Genomic DNA, 21,048 nt, shown 5'->3' with positions numbered 1-21,048 from the left:
TTATGAATTTTAAACCATTAATTTATGTTAATTTATACATTAACTATGTATTTATTAATAGAAATATCATGAATATTTTTGCATACATTAAATTTTTATTTGGATTAAAATTTTATATAACTAAAATACCAATTTTTTAAAACAATTTGTGTTCAATTTTTTTTAAAGCAAGTAGATTGTACTATAATGTTAGTAATAACTAGTTTTTGATCTGCGCACCCGTTTGAGTGTTATCTCAATATTTTTTATAGTTTTTTGGTAGTGTGTATTTTTGACATTAATCGGTATTAAATATTAATTTAATATAATATGTATGTACATAATTTGTTGTTGTTTTGTTATATAGAGTAATTTTATTTTTTGTATCAAACCGTCAATTGGATTAGTTGTTTATATATATATATATATATATATATATATATATATATATATATATATATATATGTCTTATGCAATTTACATTGGCATATATTTATATAAAAATATGCATGAAATAAAAAATGTAAACTTCCATTTTTATTTAACATATTTTTTACAAAATTGGCTATGTACATGGATTGTAAAGTTTTAGTTATTATTAATAAATAAGGAGGAGTGGACTATAATACCATAAAGAATATTTTGATGATCAATTATCTCCATTTGTTAAAACAGAGAAAATATCTGAAAATAAAAAATTTTATATAACATATGGATTTATATAATATCAGAAAATAAAATCACTCACGAGTAAATGTATACCAAATTATTTTCATTTTCTATTTGCAGAATATACTAAGTGTATGTATAAAATTTAGAAAGTACATAATATACAAACCGTACATATAAGGTTTAGAAAAGGTGTCCAAGTTATTTTCATTTCCTATTATCGATTCTATTATTAATTAGTGTATGTCATAGCGTGTTTGTAAATATTTATTCTATTAGTATTGGAATATTCTGATATATATATATATATATATATATATATATTATATTTTTTTGTGGTAAGTAAAAGATTACAATATTTTATGTTTAACATATAGCTAAATTATAGGAATTCGATAGTATTCATTAACCATGTTATAAATATTATGAATGATTTTAGAGAGTAAAGAATATTGTTAGTGATCTAATCATAAAAATATATAATTTTTTTGAATATCTCCTATACTAATGACATCTACGTGATTATATTGTTCCATTAGCTTTTATTGGTTATTTTGAATAGAAATATTCATAATTTATATATAATTAACGCGTTTTCCTAATTTAGCATTATGACTATCATTTTCTACTTGATCCAAGTATCAAACAGATGAAAGTGTTACAATACGACAAAATGAAATGATGAATCCACAGATTCACGAATTCTCACGTACATACAATTTTATTATTCATCAATATCATGATTCAGTCATCTGCCTCTGCCAAGTTCAAATAAAAGAGATAATTTTCATTTCAGTCGATAATATCCAAGAAAAAAAAATATCCAGAAAAATTCAAGAAAAAGAAACAATGAATAAACAATCTTAAAACATCGGTATTTAGGGTAGTTTAATTACAATAGTTTAGCAATGTTCTAAAAAATGGTATTTAAAGCCAGTGGCATGGTATAGTAAATATTCAAAAAAGTTAGAGTTAATTTCTAATTGTACTTCAGTTTTAATAGATTAGATTACAATCTAAAACTTGTATAAATGATATTGTCTCTTTGATATAACTTTTTTTATAACTGTACATTCTTTGAATACATTAATATTTTGTATATAAATTTGTATTATATCAATTTTTTACTTTGTTCTTAAGATGATTCCTTTTTAATGTTCAAAGATGGAAAATGTTGGAATGAGTTCTGTTTTGTCCTTCAATTTTATGTTCTTAAATCAAATTTTCACATTTATTTTTATTGCAAAACTTTATTTTTATTATCACAATCAATCAAATTAATACAATTAAATAGAGTTATTTTATGAATAAAAATTATAGGATTATACTTTATATAAGAATTATAATATATTATCATTTATATAACTTGTATTTTAATTTGTATCGTATATAATTTATGAATACAAAGTTGATTATAAAAAGAATCAATGAAACAATTTTTTTTGCTTTCTGTAATTTATATAATTAATTAATATAAATAATTATGTATAACAGCATTGAAAATTTGCCAACTAACATTAATCAGTTCAAACCATTTTTAAACGGTTTAAATCTGTTTAAATCAATTTAAATTAGTATTAGTATGTTAAATTAAGTAATAAGGTTTGTAATAAATCAATGATTTGTTAATGTCTAGGCTCTAAATAATCCGTGTAGGTGCTGATCTTCAGCCGAGCGCCTAATTACCATCTAGTGATTTTTTGAATATTGATTATGACAAAACAAAGTAGAAATAAAAAAGAGGAGAGAGAAAAAGAAGCATAGGTTGCATTTCTGACCACAATCAAAGTCTATCATTTTGAAGATGGTTATAGAGGGAAGAATATGTAAAAAGACTGTCAAAAACAGCCCTTTCCCAAGGTTCACTACCTCGAGCTTTGCTCTTGTATATAAGAGAAGTTAAGATGGTAAAACTAACTCTCTTTTTTTTAAAAACGTGCTAGTAATTACCAAGATTTCAACTTTGTTTGTTTTCCATACCTTCAAATATAAACCATCTCGAGTCCACAAAGAAATAATCAAGTGTTTCGAACAACAAGCTAATATAATGTATCCACTAGAACATGAGCGAGTATAGTCATTTCTTGTAAAGCGTCCACAAACAAGTTCATCTATGTATGAATATTCCATCAGTGACATGGCATTTTTTATGAAAGATCCCAACTTTATTATTCCATAATAAATAAAGAGGAAACACAGAGACTTAAACTTGTTTCAACTCGCTCTTGGATCCATCCCTTGCTGCCAAACATAAACGAGCTCGTCCCAACCAGTACTCGCCATCAAACCTTCAACAAGAACACTCATATCAATCCCAACAGCAAACTCAGTGTGATGATCATACCTCCCCACCAAAGCATCCTCCACCATATAGTCCCAAAGGCACACACTCATATCATACGAGCAAGAAGCAATCAAGTTCCTCCTATGCGGCGAGAACTTCACCTTCCTCACCGCATACCCATGCCCGTTCAGCACAGCCAAAGGAGCTCTGTAACTCCTCACATCCCACACCTTAATCGTCTTATCCACCGAACAAGTCGCTAAAACACAATCATCATACTTGTTCCAATCACACGACAGTATCTCGAGGTCATGCGCAGGGATGATCATGGTGGAGCCAGGCTCTCTCACATCCCATATCCTCAGGGTGCAGTCGCCGGAAGCAGAGGCGAAGACGTCTCCATGCTTAGGGTTCCACACCGCTTGGTAAACGCAATACGCGTGCTCCTTGAAGGTCCTGATGCTCGCGGGACGATCCATGGCCCACAGCTTCACGGTATCGTCCCACGACGCCGTGACGAAGGAGTCACGGCGCGTGGGGTTGTAATCAACCGAGTGAACCTCACGCGCGTGTTCTTGGAACGATCGGATGGGATTGGAGGGAGGCGGGAGCGCTGTGTCGTAGATCTTGACGGAGCCGTCGCCGATGGCGGCGATGAGTACGGAGTCGTGAGATTCTGACCAGCAGACGTCGTAGACTGCGTCGGCTGTGTCGAAGGCGATGGACTCCGTGACACCGGGACCTCCGGGAGAGAGCTCGAGGACGTGGATCCGGCCGTTTCCGAGGATACCGAAGTTCTGAGCTGTGGCGACGGCGAGGCGGGACTCGTAGAAAGGGCTGAATTTCACTGAGTAGCCGTTGAACGGCGCCTTGAACATCGGCATGGCTTCTCCGGCGAGTGTTGATTCAATTGAAGAGTCTCTCAATCTGATCGGATAAAATAATTTTCAATAATGTTCAAAAATAGATAATTATATTATATTCTCTACCGTTTGGGCCTTAAACCGGCCCATTGTAATATATCTAAACGATGTCGTTTCGGTGACCGAGTTAGGGTTTTTTGGGAGGGTTTGGTTACAACGGAGAAGCTTCATCGTCTCTTTCTATCAGTTTGTGAGACAGAGTGGGAGAGAAAAGAGGACATAAGTGTTTATTTCAATAGTTAGAATTAATGGAAGGGATCACTGAAGGAGTGAACAACATGAGCTTGGGCGTTGATACCCAGAAGAAGAATCGGATTCAGGTTTCCAACACTAAGAAACCATTGTTCTTCTACGTCAATCTCGCCAAGGTACTAAATCCCCTTTTAAGTTTGAAACCTAGGGACTCTACCTGCTGTTTGTTATTGAGTTACTATCTATCATGTAATTACTGATGTGAGTATCTATCTATTGTAACATTTGAATGTGTTATTTGGTGGTGCTCTGTGTTGTTAACATGTTTATTTTGTTGACATTAACAGAGGTACATGCAGCAGTACGCAGATGTGGAGTTGTCTGCACTTGGAATGGGTAATGTGTGGCTTTTAAGCAATGTAACTGAGTTTATTAAACTCAAAATTTGTTTCCATAATAGCAATTTTTCCATTTATTATCATGAGATTTAGAATCTGAACTTGCTTTATTTGAAAAGATTGTTCTGGTTTCTTATTGAATATTTTGAACTGTGCAGCTATTGCTACTGTTGTTACCGTTGCTGAGATATTGAAGAATAATGGTTTTGCTGTTGAAAAGAGTAAGAAGATCTTGAATAACCAAATTGTTTTACAAGAGATTTTCAAAGATTACTGGGACTAAGTTTTGCTTATTGTTTCTTCTTGTAGAGATCATGACTATGACTGTGGATATCAAGGACGATTCAAGAGGACGTCCTGTGCAGAAAGCCAAGGTTATATTTCTCAACAATATGGTTTCCTTTTGTTTAGGTTGTGGTAGATATCAATCTTGTGTTCCATGATTATTATTCTTGTGTGAAACTTGAGTTCCATGACTTGACAACTTGTAGATTGAGATAACGCTCGCTAAGTCTGACAAGTTTGACGAGTTAATGGCTGCGGCCAATGAGGAGAAGGAGGCTGCAGAAGCTCAAGAGCAGAACTGATTTCTTCTTCTTTTGGTCTGTATTTCTGTCGAAGATCCGATTTCTTTGTTCTGTAGCTCGCTGCTTATTGTTAAAACACTTTGATTTTGATTTATTTAGCGTAATAGGTGTAGAAGAGATTATGTTGCATAACGGTTTTCGAAATATGAACCATAAAAGTATACCCAAAAAAGTTGTTTCAAAATGTTACTTCTCAGATTTTGAAATCTTTTGTTTTCCGTAAAATAACTAATTTTGAAAGATTTAGAATCTGGTCTGCGAAAAATGGAAGACTCCTCCGAATGGAGGAGCGGGACAAGTGCAGATCTCCTGTATATGCAGTTCTTCCGCATTGCATTTGCCATTAACTCTTTTCTGTTTGCAAAAACAGTTCAAACAGGAGATTTGTATGCAGTTAAATATTTTTTGTTTTTTTTATAAAAAAAAGATCTCACCTGCCAACATTTGGTGGTGTTGATCTGCTTTTTTTAAGTTTGGTCAATAAATAACTTTATCTCACCCGCCAACATTTGGTAAAACAAAGTTATTTATTGACCAAACTAAAAAAAGAAGATCAACACCACCAAATGTTGGCGGGTGAGATGTTTTTTTCACTAAAAGACAAAAAGTATTGAACTGCATGCAGATTTTCCGCTTGAACTGCTTTTGCAAACAGAAAATAGTAAATGGTGAATGCAGTGCGGGAGAACTGCATGTGCAAGAGAACTGCACTTGTCCTGCTCCTCCATTCAGACACTGAATGGTGAATGCAGTGCGGAAGAATTGAATGTGCAGGAGAACTACAGTTGTCCCGCTCCTCCATTCGGACACTTGGCCGTTTTGTGTGCAGTAAGGATATTTTTCACCAACTAGCCACTTTGGTTCTCAGCCATTCTTAGCACCAAAGGCAATAGTCCCAATTATTTGAACTAATATAAAAGTTGTAGAACAAACAATTCTAAGGTGATGATTGTTTCGTTAGTTTTTAGTTTTTGGTATTCAGTTTTTAGTTTTTACCTTTTGGTTTTTTGAATTTTGGTTTTTGGTTTTTGGTTTTGCAGTAGATGAAATATGCTTTAGATGTGCCATAGGTATTTTGCGTCTATACGTGTAGTGTGGTGGTTGTGCCTACCCACCCTATTTATTCCATGATCTTAAAGAATGTGCCGTATTATATAGATGTGATCATCCCTTATATATTATTTGAGAAGCATTGCAACATTTTTTTGTACCCATGTGTCATCACTAGAATGATTTTTAGAATCCTTAGAGAAATAGGTTAGTCCATCTAAATATATAATAAACTTTTTATTAAACCATAATAAATACATTGTTAATGTGTTTCATTATTTCCTTAACTAAGATTACGGAATTGCCTAATGTGGCTAAAGTATATATGACAATTAATGATTTTGAATAATAAAGATTTGATAAAAATAAGTGTGTATTATAATTATATTTGTTTAATTTTAAGCTATTAAAATAAATTAAACAATCATAGTAACCATATAATAAAAATTAAAAAAAAATATATTATATTTTGAATTTTAAAAAACGAGTATAAATTACTAAAACTGTTAAAAGTTTCACATTCAAATTTTGTGATCTATGATTTAAAACTTTTGTTATGACATGATACAAATAATTAAAAAATAATATAAGTTGAAAGTCTCATTTAATAAGTATCAAAATAAAAGATATATAAATATATGTATCATTTTTAATTAAAATATATGCCATATAAAAATACATAAGTATTTTAATTTTGAAATTTACTTTGAACATTTTTTTGATAAAAAATTTGAAAAAATATCGACAACTTAATTTTTTTAAAATATTATAAATTACTTAAACCATTAATTCCATAGTGAAAATTTTGTATCACTAATTTAGATTTTTTGCTATAACAGATACAAATGACAAAAAAAGAGCAAAAAACATCATCTAATATATTAATATTAAAATATATCATATATATGTTACTATCATTTAAATTTAATTATATATCTTATCAAATAGAAAAAATATTTTTTCGATTTATAAAATTTATTTATATGTTCGCATCAGTTTAATTATATAAGTAGTAGATAATGACTTTTTAATTATTCAATATATATTTATTATTTTATAATATGTTATAAACATATAATATATAAAATAATTTATATATATAATGTTCATCCCGCGCGGATCTTAACCTAGTGGATTATTATTAGCAATCAAGAATGCCTTAGGTAAAGTGCCTTACATATTATCTATATCGTAGTACCATAATGTCTTACGTACGTATTACACCAAAAAGTGCTTTAGGTAAGTTAAATTTGTAATAATAAAAACTTTAAGCAAAAAAACTAGAAAAAACTGGTTTTTGGTTTTTGTTTGGAAATTGACAATTATTCTAAAAACTAGTTTCCTTGAATTTTAGGAAAGCCATTTTGATAAAAAGCTGGATAAAAAATGGTTTTTGGAAAAACAAAAACCAAAAACTATTCTAAAAACTAGAAACAATCAATCTCTACAGCATTTCATAACATAATCTTATTAAATGGGCCTTAGATTTAACAAAACTAATTCAAGTCCAAGTAGTAGTAATTGGAGCATTTAGTAAACGCTCCAATATATAAAACTGCGTCGTTTCAGTTGGAAAGACATAATGTGTTGTTCTTTGAATTCGGTGGATCTAAAAGTTGGGGTTGCGATTTCAATTTGGGACGAACCCTAGATTCTTCGTTTCCGTTCCCCCCAAATCTGATCTGTTCTTGCAATCCGATTTAAATTCCACCGAATTGAGCTGAGGCAGTTTATCATGGCGTCGAAGAAGAAGCACTCTGAAGGAATCGCCTTACTGTCCGTTTACAGTGACGAAGATGACGAAGAGATGGAAGACGCCGAGGAAGAGGAAGAAGCCGAACGAACTAAAGAAGAGGCTAACTTCATGGACGAGGAGAAAAAGAGAGGACAAGAAGATTCTGGAACGCCTAAGGTGGTCATCGATGGTGGAGCTTCCAGCGCTCAGGCGACGCCTCGTTCTCTCGACAACGACGAACCCGATTGGAGTAGTCCAATGAATTTCGAGTCTGAGAGAGCACTAGATGATACCTCTGGGGAAAGTAACGATACGTTGTTGGATCAGTTCCTTCCTCCACGACCCAAAGACAAGTGCTCCGAGGACCTGCAAGTAAGCTTGATGCTTCAAATGTTATAATCTTGAACAATCATGTTTGATGCTTTTGAACTTTGAGTCGATTTGCAATGATTCTTGGACTAGATTGGAATGTTTTCAAGTGGTTTATAGACATGAATGTAGGCAAGGCAAGAACTTTTAGCGTGTTGTTTAGATCTTTTTGATTAGAGATAGCATATCTCTCTAAGGTCTGATTAGTTAGAGCTTGGTCTGATACATTTTTTTTGTGATTTTACTTGACAAGTTTGTGGATGTAACTGCAGAGGAAAATAGATAAGTTTTTGAGCTTGAAGAAGATGGGGAAGAGCTTCAATAACGAAGTGCGTAATAGAAAGGAATATAGGAATCCTGACTTCTTGTTGCATGCTGTCAGTTATCAAGATATTGATCAGACTGGTTCTTGCTTCAGTAAAGACGTTTTTGATCCTAATGGTTATGATCCGAGTGACTTCTGTGATGCAATAGGTAACACTCCCACCTTCTAATGGCTTCTTCCTTCTTTTTTTTCTTTCGTTGTAAGAATAAGTTGCATATATTTCTTCTGTTGTTTTGACTTTTGTCCCAGTTTTGTCCGAGTAAGAAACATCTTTGCTATCTTGTTCCATGTTTTTGATACTCTGTTCAATGTCATGCACCCATTTGAATCGCTAGTTGCTAGTTATAACCATTATCTGCGTTGTACGTATGTTACAATATTTGTTGATCCTTTTTTATGTGTTAATTACAGAACTTGACATGAAGCATGAGAGGGAAAGGAAGGAACAGGAAAGCAAGAAGAACCAAAGGCTTGACTTTGTTTCTGTTGGCACTCAACCTGGGGCGGTATTCGCTGCTCAAAAGCCTAACATCCCCATCCCAGGTGTGTTTTAAGTCGCAGGGAGTTAGAGAAAAAAAAAAGTTGTCGGTTTGGTTCTTTATATATCTCAGCTACATCTCTGCGAGATTTAATGGATAATAGGAGTTTGGTAAATCTCAGGTGTTCCAGCTTTAGCTACTACTGGATTGCCCTCTGTACCAACTGATATCGCTGCTCGTGATGGTAGACCGAACAAGAAATCCAAATGGGATAAGGTATTTTATCAGATACAAATGTCTAGAATGAGATTATCAGAAGATTCTGGCATGTTTAGTTCTTCATTGACTTCGTTTTTTTTTTTGTTAAATCAGGTTGATGGGGATGTGAAGAATCCACCTCTAGCAGCTGGGACTAATGCAGCTCCTGTATCTAGTGCAAGTGCTGGTTCTGGATACTCAGCTTTTGCGTAAGTTGTAGTATTAAATTATGGAATCTTGAGTCATGATCTGATTGTCCGGGTTTTGCAATGTTCTCTAGGAACACATCTTTTTGGAAACTTTCGTTTTCCAAGTTCATCATGTCCTTTTACTGAGGAATCTAAGTATGTGGTTTTGTCTCAACCATACAGGCAACAACGGAGGCGAGAGGTGGAAGGAAGAAAATCTTCGGAGAGGAAACTGGAGAGAAGAAGTTGAGACAATAGTAAGAGATTCTAAAGAGGTTCTTGTTCAACATCTTTCAATGTTTTATAGTGATCACAAACCTAGAATCAATGATATACAATGTCTTTATTCTATTTTGTACTAACGAAACATCAAAATTGTCAGAAGAGTAATGTTTTACGTTGCAAGAATCAAAATTTACACATACATTCTGGGCATTTCGGTTGTCTATAGATACTGCGTCCATAAGGCCTAAGCCGAACTTTGTGACCTTCCTCTATCATTTTCTTCACACGATTCTCAAAAGTCTTCCACTTTATTGTTTCACTCTCTGATAAGATCGCTGCAAGCCTCTTCTTGTTAGGTCTCAGTGTTGGCGCGTGACCGTTGCCATAGTATGTTCTAAATCCAGAGACTAAGGACGATAGTTGACTACCAGAATCAGTCATTGCAAACACATCTGAAGCTGCACAAGCTATGAAATCCAATGCAGCTAGCTGCAAAACAGAGTTCAAACCATTGAGTTCGGTTTGTATGGCTACCACTACTTATGATGAGTTTTTACCTGAGAAGAGAAGTTCTTGAATGGTGCGAGTTCTTGTGGTGTAAGAAGCGTTTCTTTAGTCACAAGATTCGGGTAAAGAGTTGTTAAAGGAAGCATACGAGAAGAACCTCCATAGATTTGGGATCCAGCTAAGTATATATATGTTCCTCTTTTGAATCCAAGACCAGCAAGAACTAGAGTTGCTTCCTCTGGTGTCAATGGACACCTTCCTGTTTTCCTCAACTCTTCTGGAGAAACAGCCCTGAGAAGACCCAGAGAAAAAAGTGAACAAGATTCATTTTAAAGACATTGAAGTGGGAAATGTTATATGTACTTTGATTCCTTCAAACGTTCGAGGAGAAGAGGGAAATGATCTTCTCGGTAAGCTTGAAGCTCTTTACGTTCGGTTTCTCCTCCTCCAAAATCGCATAGAGAGTAAGCAACCATGTCCTCTTCAAACCTTAGATGTAAAGCAAGATACTTCAACGGTTCTTGATCTTCTTTTGCTGAATATTTCACCATGGATTCACCAAGCAATGCTTCCTCCAGTTTGCTCCGCGAAGTTTCATATCGTCTAATCCGTTTAACCAGCAGCGATCCTGCTTCTTGAATCTTGGGAGCGAATTTCAACGCGTGAAAATTGCACTTACATCGTAATCTCTGTAAATTCAACAACCCTTATCATTTCCAAGAACCAAACTGAATAAACTAGTTATGCATCCTCTTATATATTTGTGCACCTGAACATCAAAAGGCAACGGATCAAAACCGAGACGATTCCCGTATCCAAAAAGATGAACCATTCCATACTTCTTTAACAAAGGAAGAACATGTTTGATGTAATCATCCGGCTTTGCCTCTTTTACAAGCTCTGCATCAGTAACCTATGAAAAATTAACAACACATTATGATTTATGAGTTTTTCAACTCCAAGAAAATAAACAAGATTAAAAAAAAGAAATAAGAGAATGCAAAAAGAACACACCAAGCTGAGATTCTTGTTATCAATATGTTTTAGATGTTGAGGAAGATCCTTCACTATATGCACCTCATCTTTCAGGTACTCGATGAAACGTTCCTCATGGTATATATCACCAAATTGGCTGCAGTTTACGCATTTTCTCAGACATCAACAAACCATTATCTTCGTAATAAGTACCAAGTCTCGGGTAGGTAAAATACCTAGGATCTTTCCAGACATTGCTGTAAAGAAACCGAGGGAGCACTAGAGTAGCGTTAAGCAGAGAAGCAACCGCAACAGCGTTGCAGATCTGCAAGAAAATAACGCAATCACTGTACATACATATTTTCTTGATGAATCAAAGATCGTTATTGATTAGTTTGGTATATACTTACAGCCACGCGCTGCTGATTAAGGCCACCATTTGCACTAACCATAATGTAACCGTTGTTCATTTCTCTAGACTTCTCTAATGCCTCAGCTTGTTTGTTATTATCAGCACAAGGCTTCCACTGTGATGACTTTGAAGATCTTTCCTCTTGAAAAGTCGGTGTATCGGGTTGGAATACGTTCTTGTAGCACAATGAAAAACAAGATTACTAACGTTTCAAAAACACAGAAAAGGAAAAACAGTTTTGTAAGTTTTCACTAACCTTTGCAAGAGAATTTGAAGCTAAGTATAGTAAACGGCTATACATTTGCACCGGTGAAGCATCTTGAGATGATCCATTCTTAGTTTACATACATAAAAATACAACAATAAGAACCAATAAAAATGGAAGAGTATGAATAATTAGTAAAAAGATATTTTTTTCAAACCTTATGTAGAGTGTCATTGCTCAACCTTGAAATGTCCTGCATCACGGAGCTTCTATCCGAATGAAAGATCGAAACCATAATGGAATCCATAAAGAAGATGAAACTGGTGACAGAGATCATCACAAGAATCGACTTGAAGTTCCTACGAAGCCATGAATGTTGCTGCTTCCAAGAGTAACTGAACTTGTTGCTACTGCCACAGCTTTGATCATGTTTAGATCCTTGAGCCTTGGATACTTCACTTCCAAATATTCTTCTACCAATGAAGAGATCGTTTCCTGTTAAAGAATCCAAACTTCTTCTCCCACTCTTCTCTTCTTTATCTCTCGTTTCAGGTCGAGGACTTCTCGGTAATCCTTGTTTACCCATTGATCTTATCTCTCTCTCTCTCTCAGCTCATAAACTATGTAATGGAAACAATCAGGAACAGAGCTAGATTAAGAATCAATGAAGCCAGAAATTTCTAACAATAAAATATGAAAAATGGGTAACAAAAAGGTCCGGGGAAATACAAAACAGAACATATTAATTCTAAGTGAAGCTAGAAGAGTTTGTTGAGAAATGTCTGAATTTTTATAAGGAAAGAGTAAAACGCAAGGCAAGAAATAGGGTAAACGTAAAAAGATTGCTATATAAATAAATTTGTATTGGGATGAGAAGGGCCACGACGTAAACCTCAATGAAAAAGATTAGGTATGGCGATAGCTGCATGACAACAAATTAAACCAGAACAGAAAGCTTCTGTTCTTCTGCTTTCTAGTTCTTCTGTCGTTGCCGATCTCCATGACTTTAAATGCTTTTTTTTTTTGCGTGTGTTTGAAGCTTTAATAAATACCCAAATCGAAGAAATCTGTCAGGAATCTAAAGAACCTGCCCCTTGATTTTATTTTTTCCATTTTCAACCCCATTTTGTTGTTTAAGCATGGATCCGAGAATCACGTGATGCAACATTTGCTCTATTTTCCGTTTGTATTAAATAATATTATTTAGTCCTTGTATTATGCAGACATAAACGGCTGATCAAGGCACTTAGATTAAAAATCCATGTTTTCGTTGTTTATTGTTTATACTAGAGATTTTTTTCCGCGCTTCGCGCGGATTGTGTCTTATAAATTTATTTTATTTATAATATTATTTGTTAATTTTTTTTCTTTTATATTAACTTCTTGTTTTTCCAATATTAGTTTTTCTTAATTTAAATTTATATGTTAATAATTTTTATTTTTTTTGTCGTAGATGGAGAATTATATTTTTTATTGATGGTTTTTTGTATGTGAGAGTGACATAAACTTTTTGAAATTTTAAAATAATGTTATATATAGTATGATTAACACATTAAAGAAGAGAAACATATTCAGACACATTTTACACAGGTTTTATATGCATAATTTTAAACATTATATATGTATATATTATAAGTTTGAAACATGTAAATGATTTCTAAAGCTAAATACTTGTTCTGAGTTTACATAACTTATCGAAAGTTTTATTTCTTTTTAAATTCAAATCACAGAAAAAATATCAAAAAGTCAGTATAGATGGGTTTTTTGGGCTTTTAAATCAACACTGAAAAATTACATGAATCAGATAACAACAGTTTTATAAACAACTGGATAAAATTTGACCGAGCCAAAGATTTTCAGACAATATGTTCTTTCTTCTTCAAATTGCGAAGAGCCTATAGGCACAAGAAAAAAATCATAATTTTTGTTTTTACTTATATAACATTTTTTGTCCTTTACACACAGAGTTTATTACACTGCTATAAGCAATGTAGAACTCTATTCATATAAGATTCACATCTATGCATTTTGACAAAGAAGAATTTTAGCCATCTTTAGTTTCGGAATGTACCAACTTCAGTCATATACACTATATTTTCTCTATGATTCAAAACTTACAATTTTAATATATGTGCAGATTTCCATGTGAAAAGGCACGCACGCCATCTATCATTCAACCTATTACTTTTTCCAAAGTAAACACTATAATCCTCGTTTGGTTAGCTCCACAAACTAATCTCTTTGGATCAGTTTATCAAAAAATATGGATACTAATGTCAGAAAAGAATATAAACACTATCAACAATAAATATTGGCACAAGAATATTTGGTTCAAGGAACATATTCCACGTAATGCGTTTATATCATGGCTGGCTTTGCGGAGAAGACTGCCAACCAAGGATCGATTGAGGCGTTGGGGATTAAATGTCTCAGGAACGTGCGTCCTTTGTAATCTGGAAATAGAGACTCACCATCATCTCTTCTTTGAGTGCTCTTTCTCTCGCTTGATATGGGAGCCTTTTGCTGCTGAAGTTTGGATTTCTCCTCCGGCTGATCTACACTCTGTTGCAGCCTAGATCAATCAACCTCGCGTCAACGTAGATGCACATGCTACTCCAGTCATCAAGCTCTACTTTCAGTCAGCCATCTACCTGTTGTGAAAAGAGCGTAATGCTCGTGTGTTCACAGCTGTCTCCTCACCTTCATCAGTCATCCTTGCCTCTTTCGACCGTATGATGCGTGACCGTCTCCTCTCTTACCCGGTAAGTTCTTCTTTCTCATCTTCTCTACTTCTTTTTATATTTCTTGTATAAGACTTCCTTAAGGCTTTTTTTACTTTGAGTTGTTGTTGGTTGTTTTTGTTTCCTTGATGTAATAAGTTGTTTAAAAACAACAGTGTTACCTTTTAGAAAATAATAATCTTAACATCTTACCAAAAAAAAAAACAACAAATATTGACTTATTTATGTGAATATATATTTTATTTTAAATCATTATAGTGGACGAATAAAGCACCATAATTTGTACTACAAATTTTCTTAGATTCACCTCATCATACTCACCATTTTACCATTTTAATTACATAATTTTACATGAGCTTCTTCATCCTTCCCGGTTATTTTCTCTTTATTTATAACTACAATATAAAGTTATAAATTATATATATTATAAATTAATAATTTATTTACCCTTAAAGTCTAACGATTAAAATATAACATAATTCAATATGATATATGATTCTATTAATAAATTAGCAGTTACAAATTTGAAATTTTTAGAAATATCAAAAGTTGTATGTTAGTTAATGATTTTCTAAATAATATTTATTTTTAATTCTTTTTAGATGAGAATATTTTGGCTGAGGTGGATAGTCTCAAAAGCCTTGAATTTAGTCCCTTTTATATAGTAGAATATACACACGTGGAGGTGTTATTAGTTTATATATTTTGATTAATTTAGAAATCTATGTAGTATTTATAAATTCAAGTAAAATATACAGATTTTAAAAAATTTCAGATTAGTATTTACAAATCCAAAAGTTTTCTCCCGGATTTGAATCTTTGTATTTTTAACAAAAAAAATTCAAACAAATCCATTATAAAATCAAATTTATTAGTAAATCCGTACGATTGAATAACACTTGGTTTGATATATAATTTATGAATCATTAAACCAATAACACTTGATTTTAATACAAATTTGAAAATCATAGAACCAATAATACTAGATTTAGTTCGGATTTTCAAATCCGTTAAAATACAACAAGCAATAACCAAATAAACAAATGTCCGTCAACACCAAAATCTGTAATGGATTCTCTTCGTTGAAGACTTGGGAGGCCCTCAGACCAAGGTCCTCTCCAAAACAATGGACTAAATCAGTTTGGTTCAGTGGTGCAATTCCCAGGCAAGCCTTCACCATGTGGCTTGCAACTCTAAACAGGCTCCCAACAAAAATGAGGCTCGCGTCATGGGGTCTAAATGTGCAAACAACTTGCTGCTTCTGCAACGGTCATGAGTAAAACAGAGAACACCTATTCTTATCGTGTCCCTACAGCGTCTCTATCTGGAACAAAAGCTTCGCCCGACTGGACCCACATCGTCGTCTCCTAACCTGGGATGAACTCCTCTCCTGGACTAGAGCTTCGACAGTTTCTGCTCCATCAACCCTTAGGAAGCTAGTCACTCAGTCAACCGTATACAATATCTGGAGACAACGTAATGCAGCAATTCATCTCAGCGGTTTCACCCCAACGGATATCACTTTCAAAGCAGTCGACCGCGACGTTCGTAATACCATTACGGCGAGAAGGCATAGGAGAAAATTCACATCCCTAATGTCAGTATAGATTAGATGACTTAGTCATCAAAATTAAACTCACGTGTTATACTTGTTTTTAACTTTTTTGCCAAGATAGCACAAAACTAGGCTTGTAAACCTAAAAATTTTCATTTTATGAATATTCACAATTTAGCAAAAAAAAAAAAAACCAAATAAACAAAATTTACTATGTTGGGCCGTCACTGCTTGTATGTTATGAAAGGTTTATAATTTGTTGTAGTATGTTGTTCAAAAGAAAAAAAATTGATGTAGTATAGTTGGTAGGATACTCGGCTCTCAGCTCAGAGATCAGGTTGAAGTAGAATAGAAATGCCACCAATGGTTAATGAAGAATTAGTAAATAAAATTGGATCTCATTTGAGACTAGAAGCTACAGAACGAGCCCACCATTTGAGACAATCCTTCATGTTCGTCTCACTACATATCTTAGCCATTCTCAAGTCTAAAACAATTGAATCTTTCTTTGCTCTTTCACTCCATTTATTGCTGTGAAGTTCCCATGCCTCCGACAAGTAAGGTCTCGGAACGGAAGAGTCTGTCTTACTCTGTTCTTCCCGATGGAGAAACGTCTGCAGTCCCGGAAGTATCTCAGGCAACTCCGAATTCAAGTCTTCTTCGGTGAAAACAAAACCTAAATCTATAAACCCTTTGGTCTCCTCAGCTTCTAAATCAGACACACTCTCACTCCTCCTTCTTCCTCCTCTGGTTCTCCGGGCCTCCAGCACTTTTCCTTCGGTCTTGAAATCTTGGTTTTGTTTAAAGGTATTTTCTGAGCTCTTGCTTGTTTCCATCTCTCGAGCCTTCAAGAATCGAAGAGCTTCAGAAAACTTTTGTTATTCAGATTGTGTGAGACAGAGAATGTAACTTGTATGTAAATAGATATTGACGTGTGGTTATGACTTACTAGCCTTTCAAAATTCACGTTTTTCATTTGGATTCTCAAACTATTTTATATAAATATATCTGAACAGGTCACGAAAGGAAGATTAAAATATAATTAGTACGAGTCTTGTTCATATTACACATCTACACGTAGGGGAAGTCAAATTTGTAGGTGTAATAGGCACACGGATGTGGAACAGTAAATCCGAATAGAAAAATAGTTTTAAGGGAACGATTAACCCCGGTCTCTTAGTCAGGGTTCTTAACTTATGATTTGACACTTTTTTTTATATTTTTCAGCTAAAAGACGGCTCTTATATATTTAAGAGACGGTTCTTAATTTTTCTTAGTTAAAATCTAAAAAAAGTTAAGAACCGTCTCTTACGCGAGATTAAAAACCCCAATTAAGAGACTGAAATTAATGATGGTCTAAGAAGAAATTAGCTAACAACCCATGGATTTTTGTTTATTAAACCACCCACAGTGGGTGTGTTGAAAATGAGTTTCAACTGTTAAAAGCCTTCCAATGAGGGTGTTGAAATATTATGTATATCTACATGGATTCAACAAGTATTGAAGAATTTCAACTGTTGAAACAAAAAAATTGTGGCCCAACATGTCGCTTAATAGTTGGACAGAAAACTTCTCATTAGTTGTGCAGATTTCTTTTGATTTTTATTTTCACTCAATAATTCGAAAGCATTTATATATAATAAAAAAAATTTAAAAATATAAAAATTATATCAAAATTCAAGATTTCTTTTTTATCTATAAATAGAGATTATTTTCATTTTATTTGGATACATAAAAAAATATTATATTTATTATAATCAACTATTTTTGTGTGTTTAAACCTTTTTTTGTTAAATAGATCCCAAAAATAATCTTTATATGTTATTTTAGTTTTCAAGATAATTACAATCAAATTATTAATATGTAAATATTATGTTGTAAAGGATAAATATATAAATTAAAATAGTAGGGTAGGGTGTTGAAATTTTTAAAACAAACCATTGTAAAGAGTTAAGATGAAGTAGGTGCTGAATAAATGAAGTAAAAAAGAGAAAAGATGATGTGGAAAGTTAAAAGATGAAAAATAGGGTGTTAAAAATGAAGTGGGTGTTATTACCATTGTATATGGTATTAATCTATCTTGGTAAATAATCAAGTGGTAGAAATATAATTTTTTTACAACAATAACTAAACTATTGACCTATCGATTGAAATATAATTAAAAATGTTGTTTTACGTTCTGAAATTTTTTTATTTTATTTCACATTATTATATTATTTTATTAATAAATTATGTCAGATAAAATTATCTAACCTATCGATTTGACAAAAAAAACCTATCGATTGAAATATAATTAAAAATGCTGTTTTATGTTCTCACAAAACAGTTTTTTTTTCCACATAATCATATTAGTTTATTAATAAATTATGTCAGATAAAATAATATAACCAACTTACTCTCTATAGTTTTCTACACACCATGATATTTTCCAAATTTTAATACATATTTAACATAATATGTTGGTTTTGTTGTCAGGTTACTATTTTAAACATCGGAGATTTTTATTTTTTTGAAAAATAACATGGGGGATTTTCATCATGATTCATATTGAGCTAAGGTAAAAGGACTAAAATTTGAACATTTTTTCGAGGTAAAAAAGACAAAATAATGACGAATAAAATGCTAAAATGACAACTTTCAATAGTTAAGTCATGTTGGCTATGTAACAATAAATATATTTCTGTATTAAAAATCTGATTTTCAATATTTTTTATAAAAATTTGCGCACATAATTTGATTTATTTTTTTTTGGAAAGATTAAGAGAAGAATATATAATTTATGATTTATTTTATTAAAATACATAGTGATAAATTTTTGATATATGTAATTTTGTCTGCCATTTTAAAATCAAATTAATAAATAAATATATTTTTTTAAAGTAACAAACATGTTTATTAAATAGGTTAAGACATAAGTGTTATTTGTGTCGTCGAGAACGCAAGTGTTTATTACATCTGGTTTTCGGAAAATTCAAAGTATATAGTAAATTCTTTATTTGGCTGTATTGACCTATTTTACAAAAACAAAAACAAATCCCATAACATTACTATTACCTTCTATTGGTTAGTAGTAAACTAGTAACAAATAATATCCGAAGACTGAAGCTGGACCCATGACGAACGCGTTACTCACGCGCTCTGTAGAGACTAGAGATGCTGTGATAGTCGAAGAGCCAATGACATCTTTAGTCAACTATTGAAACTCACTCGAACGTCACTAAAATATTTCCATACTAAACATTACGACACTAAAATATTTACCGTACCAGCTTTATTATGTGTTTTGCAAGATGATTCTTGTATGTAGTTCTTTTGCATGGGATGGATTGCGGGGAAAATCTCCTTTGGCAGTAAATTGTTTCTTTCATACATATATATCAGGCAACTAAGACCATCTTTATCGGCGTCTTTAGCCGGTCTCTTAAGTTAATTAGGCATTAAAAATAAATCAAAAAAGTTAATAAACATAAGAGACGTCTTTAATTTGGGGACAAGAAGAGACCGTATTTGAGGCCACGTGTTGGCAAAATGAGAGGAGAGAGGAGGAGCGTGTGTTTCTTTGGTTCGCTTTGGTTCGCATTTCTCTTTCTCTCGAAGACAAGCAAATCAACGGTGGCTTCTAGCGAGTCTGGAGCTCCGGAGCAAATCGTCTCCGACCACCACAAAGAATCCATCGTGCCAAGAAGAGTGATTTCTATTGAGAGTGAGGAGTCGTCCGATCATTGAAGATAGTAATCTGAGCGAGCCTGAAGACGAGGTACGTTTTTGAGTATCTGTGTATTTTTTGCATTGATTGAATCATAGTTTTGGTTGGTGGTTGACAGAGGAGAGTTCAGTAATTCAAGTTTGTTTTTAGAGAATCGTATTAGAAGAGATTTCTGCCTCGCTTTGTGCTTGAGTTCAGCTGCTTAACTGATTCTGAGCATAGGCTTGTTTAGTTCCTGTAAAACGAAATACATGTGGGATGAGTTTTTTGCTTCTATCCTTTTGTTCCTTGGGCATAGAAAAACAGAAACTTTATATTTTAGTTGTGGAAAGGCTTATGCTGTCATTCCAGGGAAGATGAAGTTAGTTTTGCAAGAGGTCTTCGAGTTATAGGGTGTTTATTAGAGTATTCAGCTTCATTATTTTTGCAGTGACAGTGCTCTCTTCTTTGATGCTTGGTTTGATTATGTTTGATAGTAATCAGTGTAAAGTAAGTAAGCATAGATATGCAGAGTGATGCATCCATTTGTTTATTGATTTCTCTTAACTTATACGTGGCATGTTTTTCTCTATCAAAGAATACAAGAGACACGGTTTTTGTATCATAAGCTTCTATTATTAAGCTGCTATTTTGGTTTGATGCAGGGTGGATGTTGTAGCTTGCTGCAATGAGGGGAAGGAGCTACACTCCGTCACCACCAAGGGGTTATGGGAGGAGGGGTCGAACAAGCCCAAGCCCTAGAGGAGTCTGTTATGGAGGTCGTAGTGCGGACCTCCCGACCAGTCTTTTGGTTCGCAATCTACGCCATGACTGCAGGTATATGTGGATTAGTTTTTTGAATTTAGCACCTGTTTAGACTTGTACTTTTTAGTCGCTTAAGGAGAAGGATCAAGGATGCAGTGTTGCTTGATATGTTTCATGTGTGTGTTAATTGAAGTTGTTGAGGTTTAGCAGTGAATCTAAAGAATTGAAGACATGAATTAGAGTTTTTATGAAGATGTTGTGTATGGTAGTGAAAGAGTTTTGAAGTGAAGTTGAGTTCTATAAAAAAAAATGTTTGATAATTTTTTTTTAAGAACTCTAAATTAAGAGACTTGCATTGGAGCATATAAATGTTAGAGTCTCTTAATGTTATCTCTTAACTCACATTTACTACTTAAAAGTATTAAAAAAAGAATAAGAGACTCTAAATGGGTCTTTGGGATAATGATGCTCTAATATTCAAATGATATATATATATATATATATATATATATATATATATATATATATATATATATATATAT

General features: G+C 33.1%; 5 protein-coding genes and 1 long non-coding RNA gene across 6 annotated transcripts; 3 read left to right on the top strand and 3 right to left on the bottom strand.

The window, feature by feature from the left end:
• Positions 1–2,862: 2,862 nt before the first annotated feature.
• Positions 2,863–3,816, bottom strand: LOC106367410 (peroxisome biogenesis protein 7-like). Its single transcript, NM_001316114.1, is given in 1 exon segment — positions 2,863–3,816. A coding segment is annotated over 1 exon segment (954 nt).
• A 185-nt stretch (positions 3,817–4,001) lies between these two features.
• Positions 4,002–5,221, top strand: BNAA09G54140D (uncharacterized protein At2g34160). The gene is made up of 5 exons (XM_013804221.3): positions 4,002–4,223; positions 4,395–4,443; positions 4,604–4,666; positions 4,755–4,819; positions 4,937–5,221. Exons 1-5 carry the CDS (start codon positions 4,104–4,106, stop codon positions 5,030–5,032), a joined length of 393 nt encoding a protein of 130 aa, XP_013659675.1. The 5' UTR covers positions 4,002–4,103; the 3' UTR covers positions 5,033–5,221.
• A 2,426-nt stretch (positions 5,222–7,647) lies between these two features.
• LOC106367409 (SAP30-binding protein) lies at positions 7,648–9,860 on the top strand. The gene is made up of 6 exons (XM_013807172.3): positions 7,648–8,189; positions 8,459–8,660; positions 8,923–9,054; positions 9,172–9,266; positions 9,363–9,457; positions 9,620–9,860. Exons 1-6 carry the CDS (start codon positions 7,818–7,820, stop codon positions 9,684–9,686), a joined length of 963 nt encoding a protein of 320 aa, XP_013662626.1. The 5' UTR covers positions 7,648–7,817; the 3' UTR covers positions 9,687–9,860.
• BNAA09G54120D (O-fucosyltransferase 8) lies at positions 9,754–12,795 on the bottom strand. The gene is made up of 10 exons (XM_013807171.3): positions 12,653–12,795; positions 11,978–12,380; positions 11,812–11,889; positions 11,554–11,730; positions 11,380–11,468; positions 11,183–11,300; positions 10,938–11,081; positions 10,532–10,857; positions 10,219–10,459; positions 9,754–10,150 (listed from the first exon to the last, which is right to left on the bottom strand). The coding sequence occupies exons 2-10, from the start codon at positions 12,344–12,346 to the stop codon at positions 9,845–9,847; spliced, it is 1,848 nt and encodes a 615-aa protein (XP_013662625.1). The 5' UTR covers positions 12,347–12,380; positions 12,653–12,795; the 3' UTR covers positions 9,754–9,844.
• A 3,659-nt stretch (positions 12,796–16,454) lies between these two features.
• Positions 16,455–16,892, bottom strand: BNAA09G54110D. Its single transcript, XM_013803035.1, has one exon. The coding sequence runs from the start codon at positions 16,890–16,892 to the stop codon at positions 16,455–16,457; it is 438 nt and encodes a 145-aa protein (XP_013658489.1).
• Positions 16,893–18,401: 1,509 nt separating this feature from the next.
• On the top strand, positions 18,402–20,826 carry LOC106367407. Its single transcript, XR_001273848.3, has 2 exons — positions 18,402–19,813; positions 20,407–20,826. It is a non-coding gene; the product is annotated as an uncharacterized LOC106367407 (long non-coding RNA).
• The last annotated feature ends 222 nt before the right edge of the window (positions 20,827–21,048 follow it).

Source organism: Brassica napus, chromosome A9, assembly GCF_020379485.1.
Source record: "Brassica napus cultivar Da-Ae chromosome A9, Da-Ae, whole genome shotgun sequence".
In the NCBI taxonomy this organism is placed as follows: Eukaryota; Viridiplantae; Streptophyta; class Magnoliopsida; order Brassicales; family Brassicaceae; genus Brassica; species Brassica napus.
This window is presented reverse-complemented; position numbering and strand designations above follow the sequence as displayed.

Bases quoted from the DNA above. Each gene is read 5' to 3' on its own strand.
- LOC106367409 (XM_013807172.3), top strand. From the start codon at position 7,818: ATGGCGTCGAAGAAGAAGCACTCTGAAGGAATCGCCTTACTGTCCGTT. The intron at 8,190-8,458 runs GTAAGCTTGATG...ATGTAACTGCAG, and splicing joins AGTGCTCCGAGGACCTGCAA to AGGAAAATAGATAAGTTTTT. The intron at 9,458-9,619 runs GTAAGTTGTAGT...TCAACCATACAG, and splicing joins TCTGGATACTCAGCTTTTGC to GCAACAACGGAGGCGAGAGG.
- BNAA09G54140D (XM_013804221.3), top strand. From the start codon at position 4,104: ATGGAAGGGATCACTGAAGGAGTGAACAACATGAGCTTGGGCGTTGAT. The intron at 4,667-4,754 runs GTAAGAAGATCT...TTCTTCTTGTAG, and splicing joins TGGTTTTGCTGTTGAAAAGA to AGATCATGACTATGACTGTG. The intron at 4,820-4,936 runs GTTATATTTCTC...GACAACTTGTAG, and splicing joins GTCCTGTGCAGAAAGCCAAG to ATTGAGATAACGCTCGCTAA.
- BNAA09G54110D (XM_013803035.1), bottom strand. From the start codon at position 16,892: ATGGAAACAAGCAAGAGCTCAGAAAATACCTTTAAACAAAACCAAGAT.
- BNAA09G54120D (XM_013807171.3), bottom strand. From the start codon at position 12,346: ATGGGTAAACAAGGATTACCGAGAAGTCCTCGACCTGAAACGAGAGAT. The intron at 11,301-11,379 runs GTATTTTACCTA...CGTAAACTGCAG, and splicing joins AATGTCTGGAAAGATCCTAG to CCAATTTGGTGATATATACC. The intron at 10,460-10,531 runs GTACATATAACA...GGGTCTTCTCAG, and splicing joins GAACGTTTGAAGGAATCAAA to GGCTGTTTCTCCAGAAGAGT.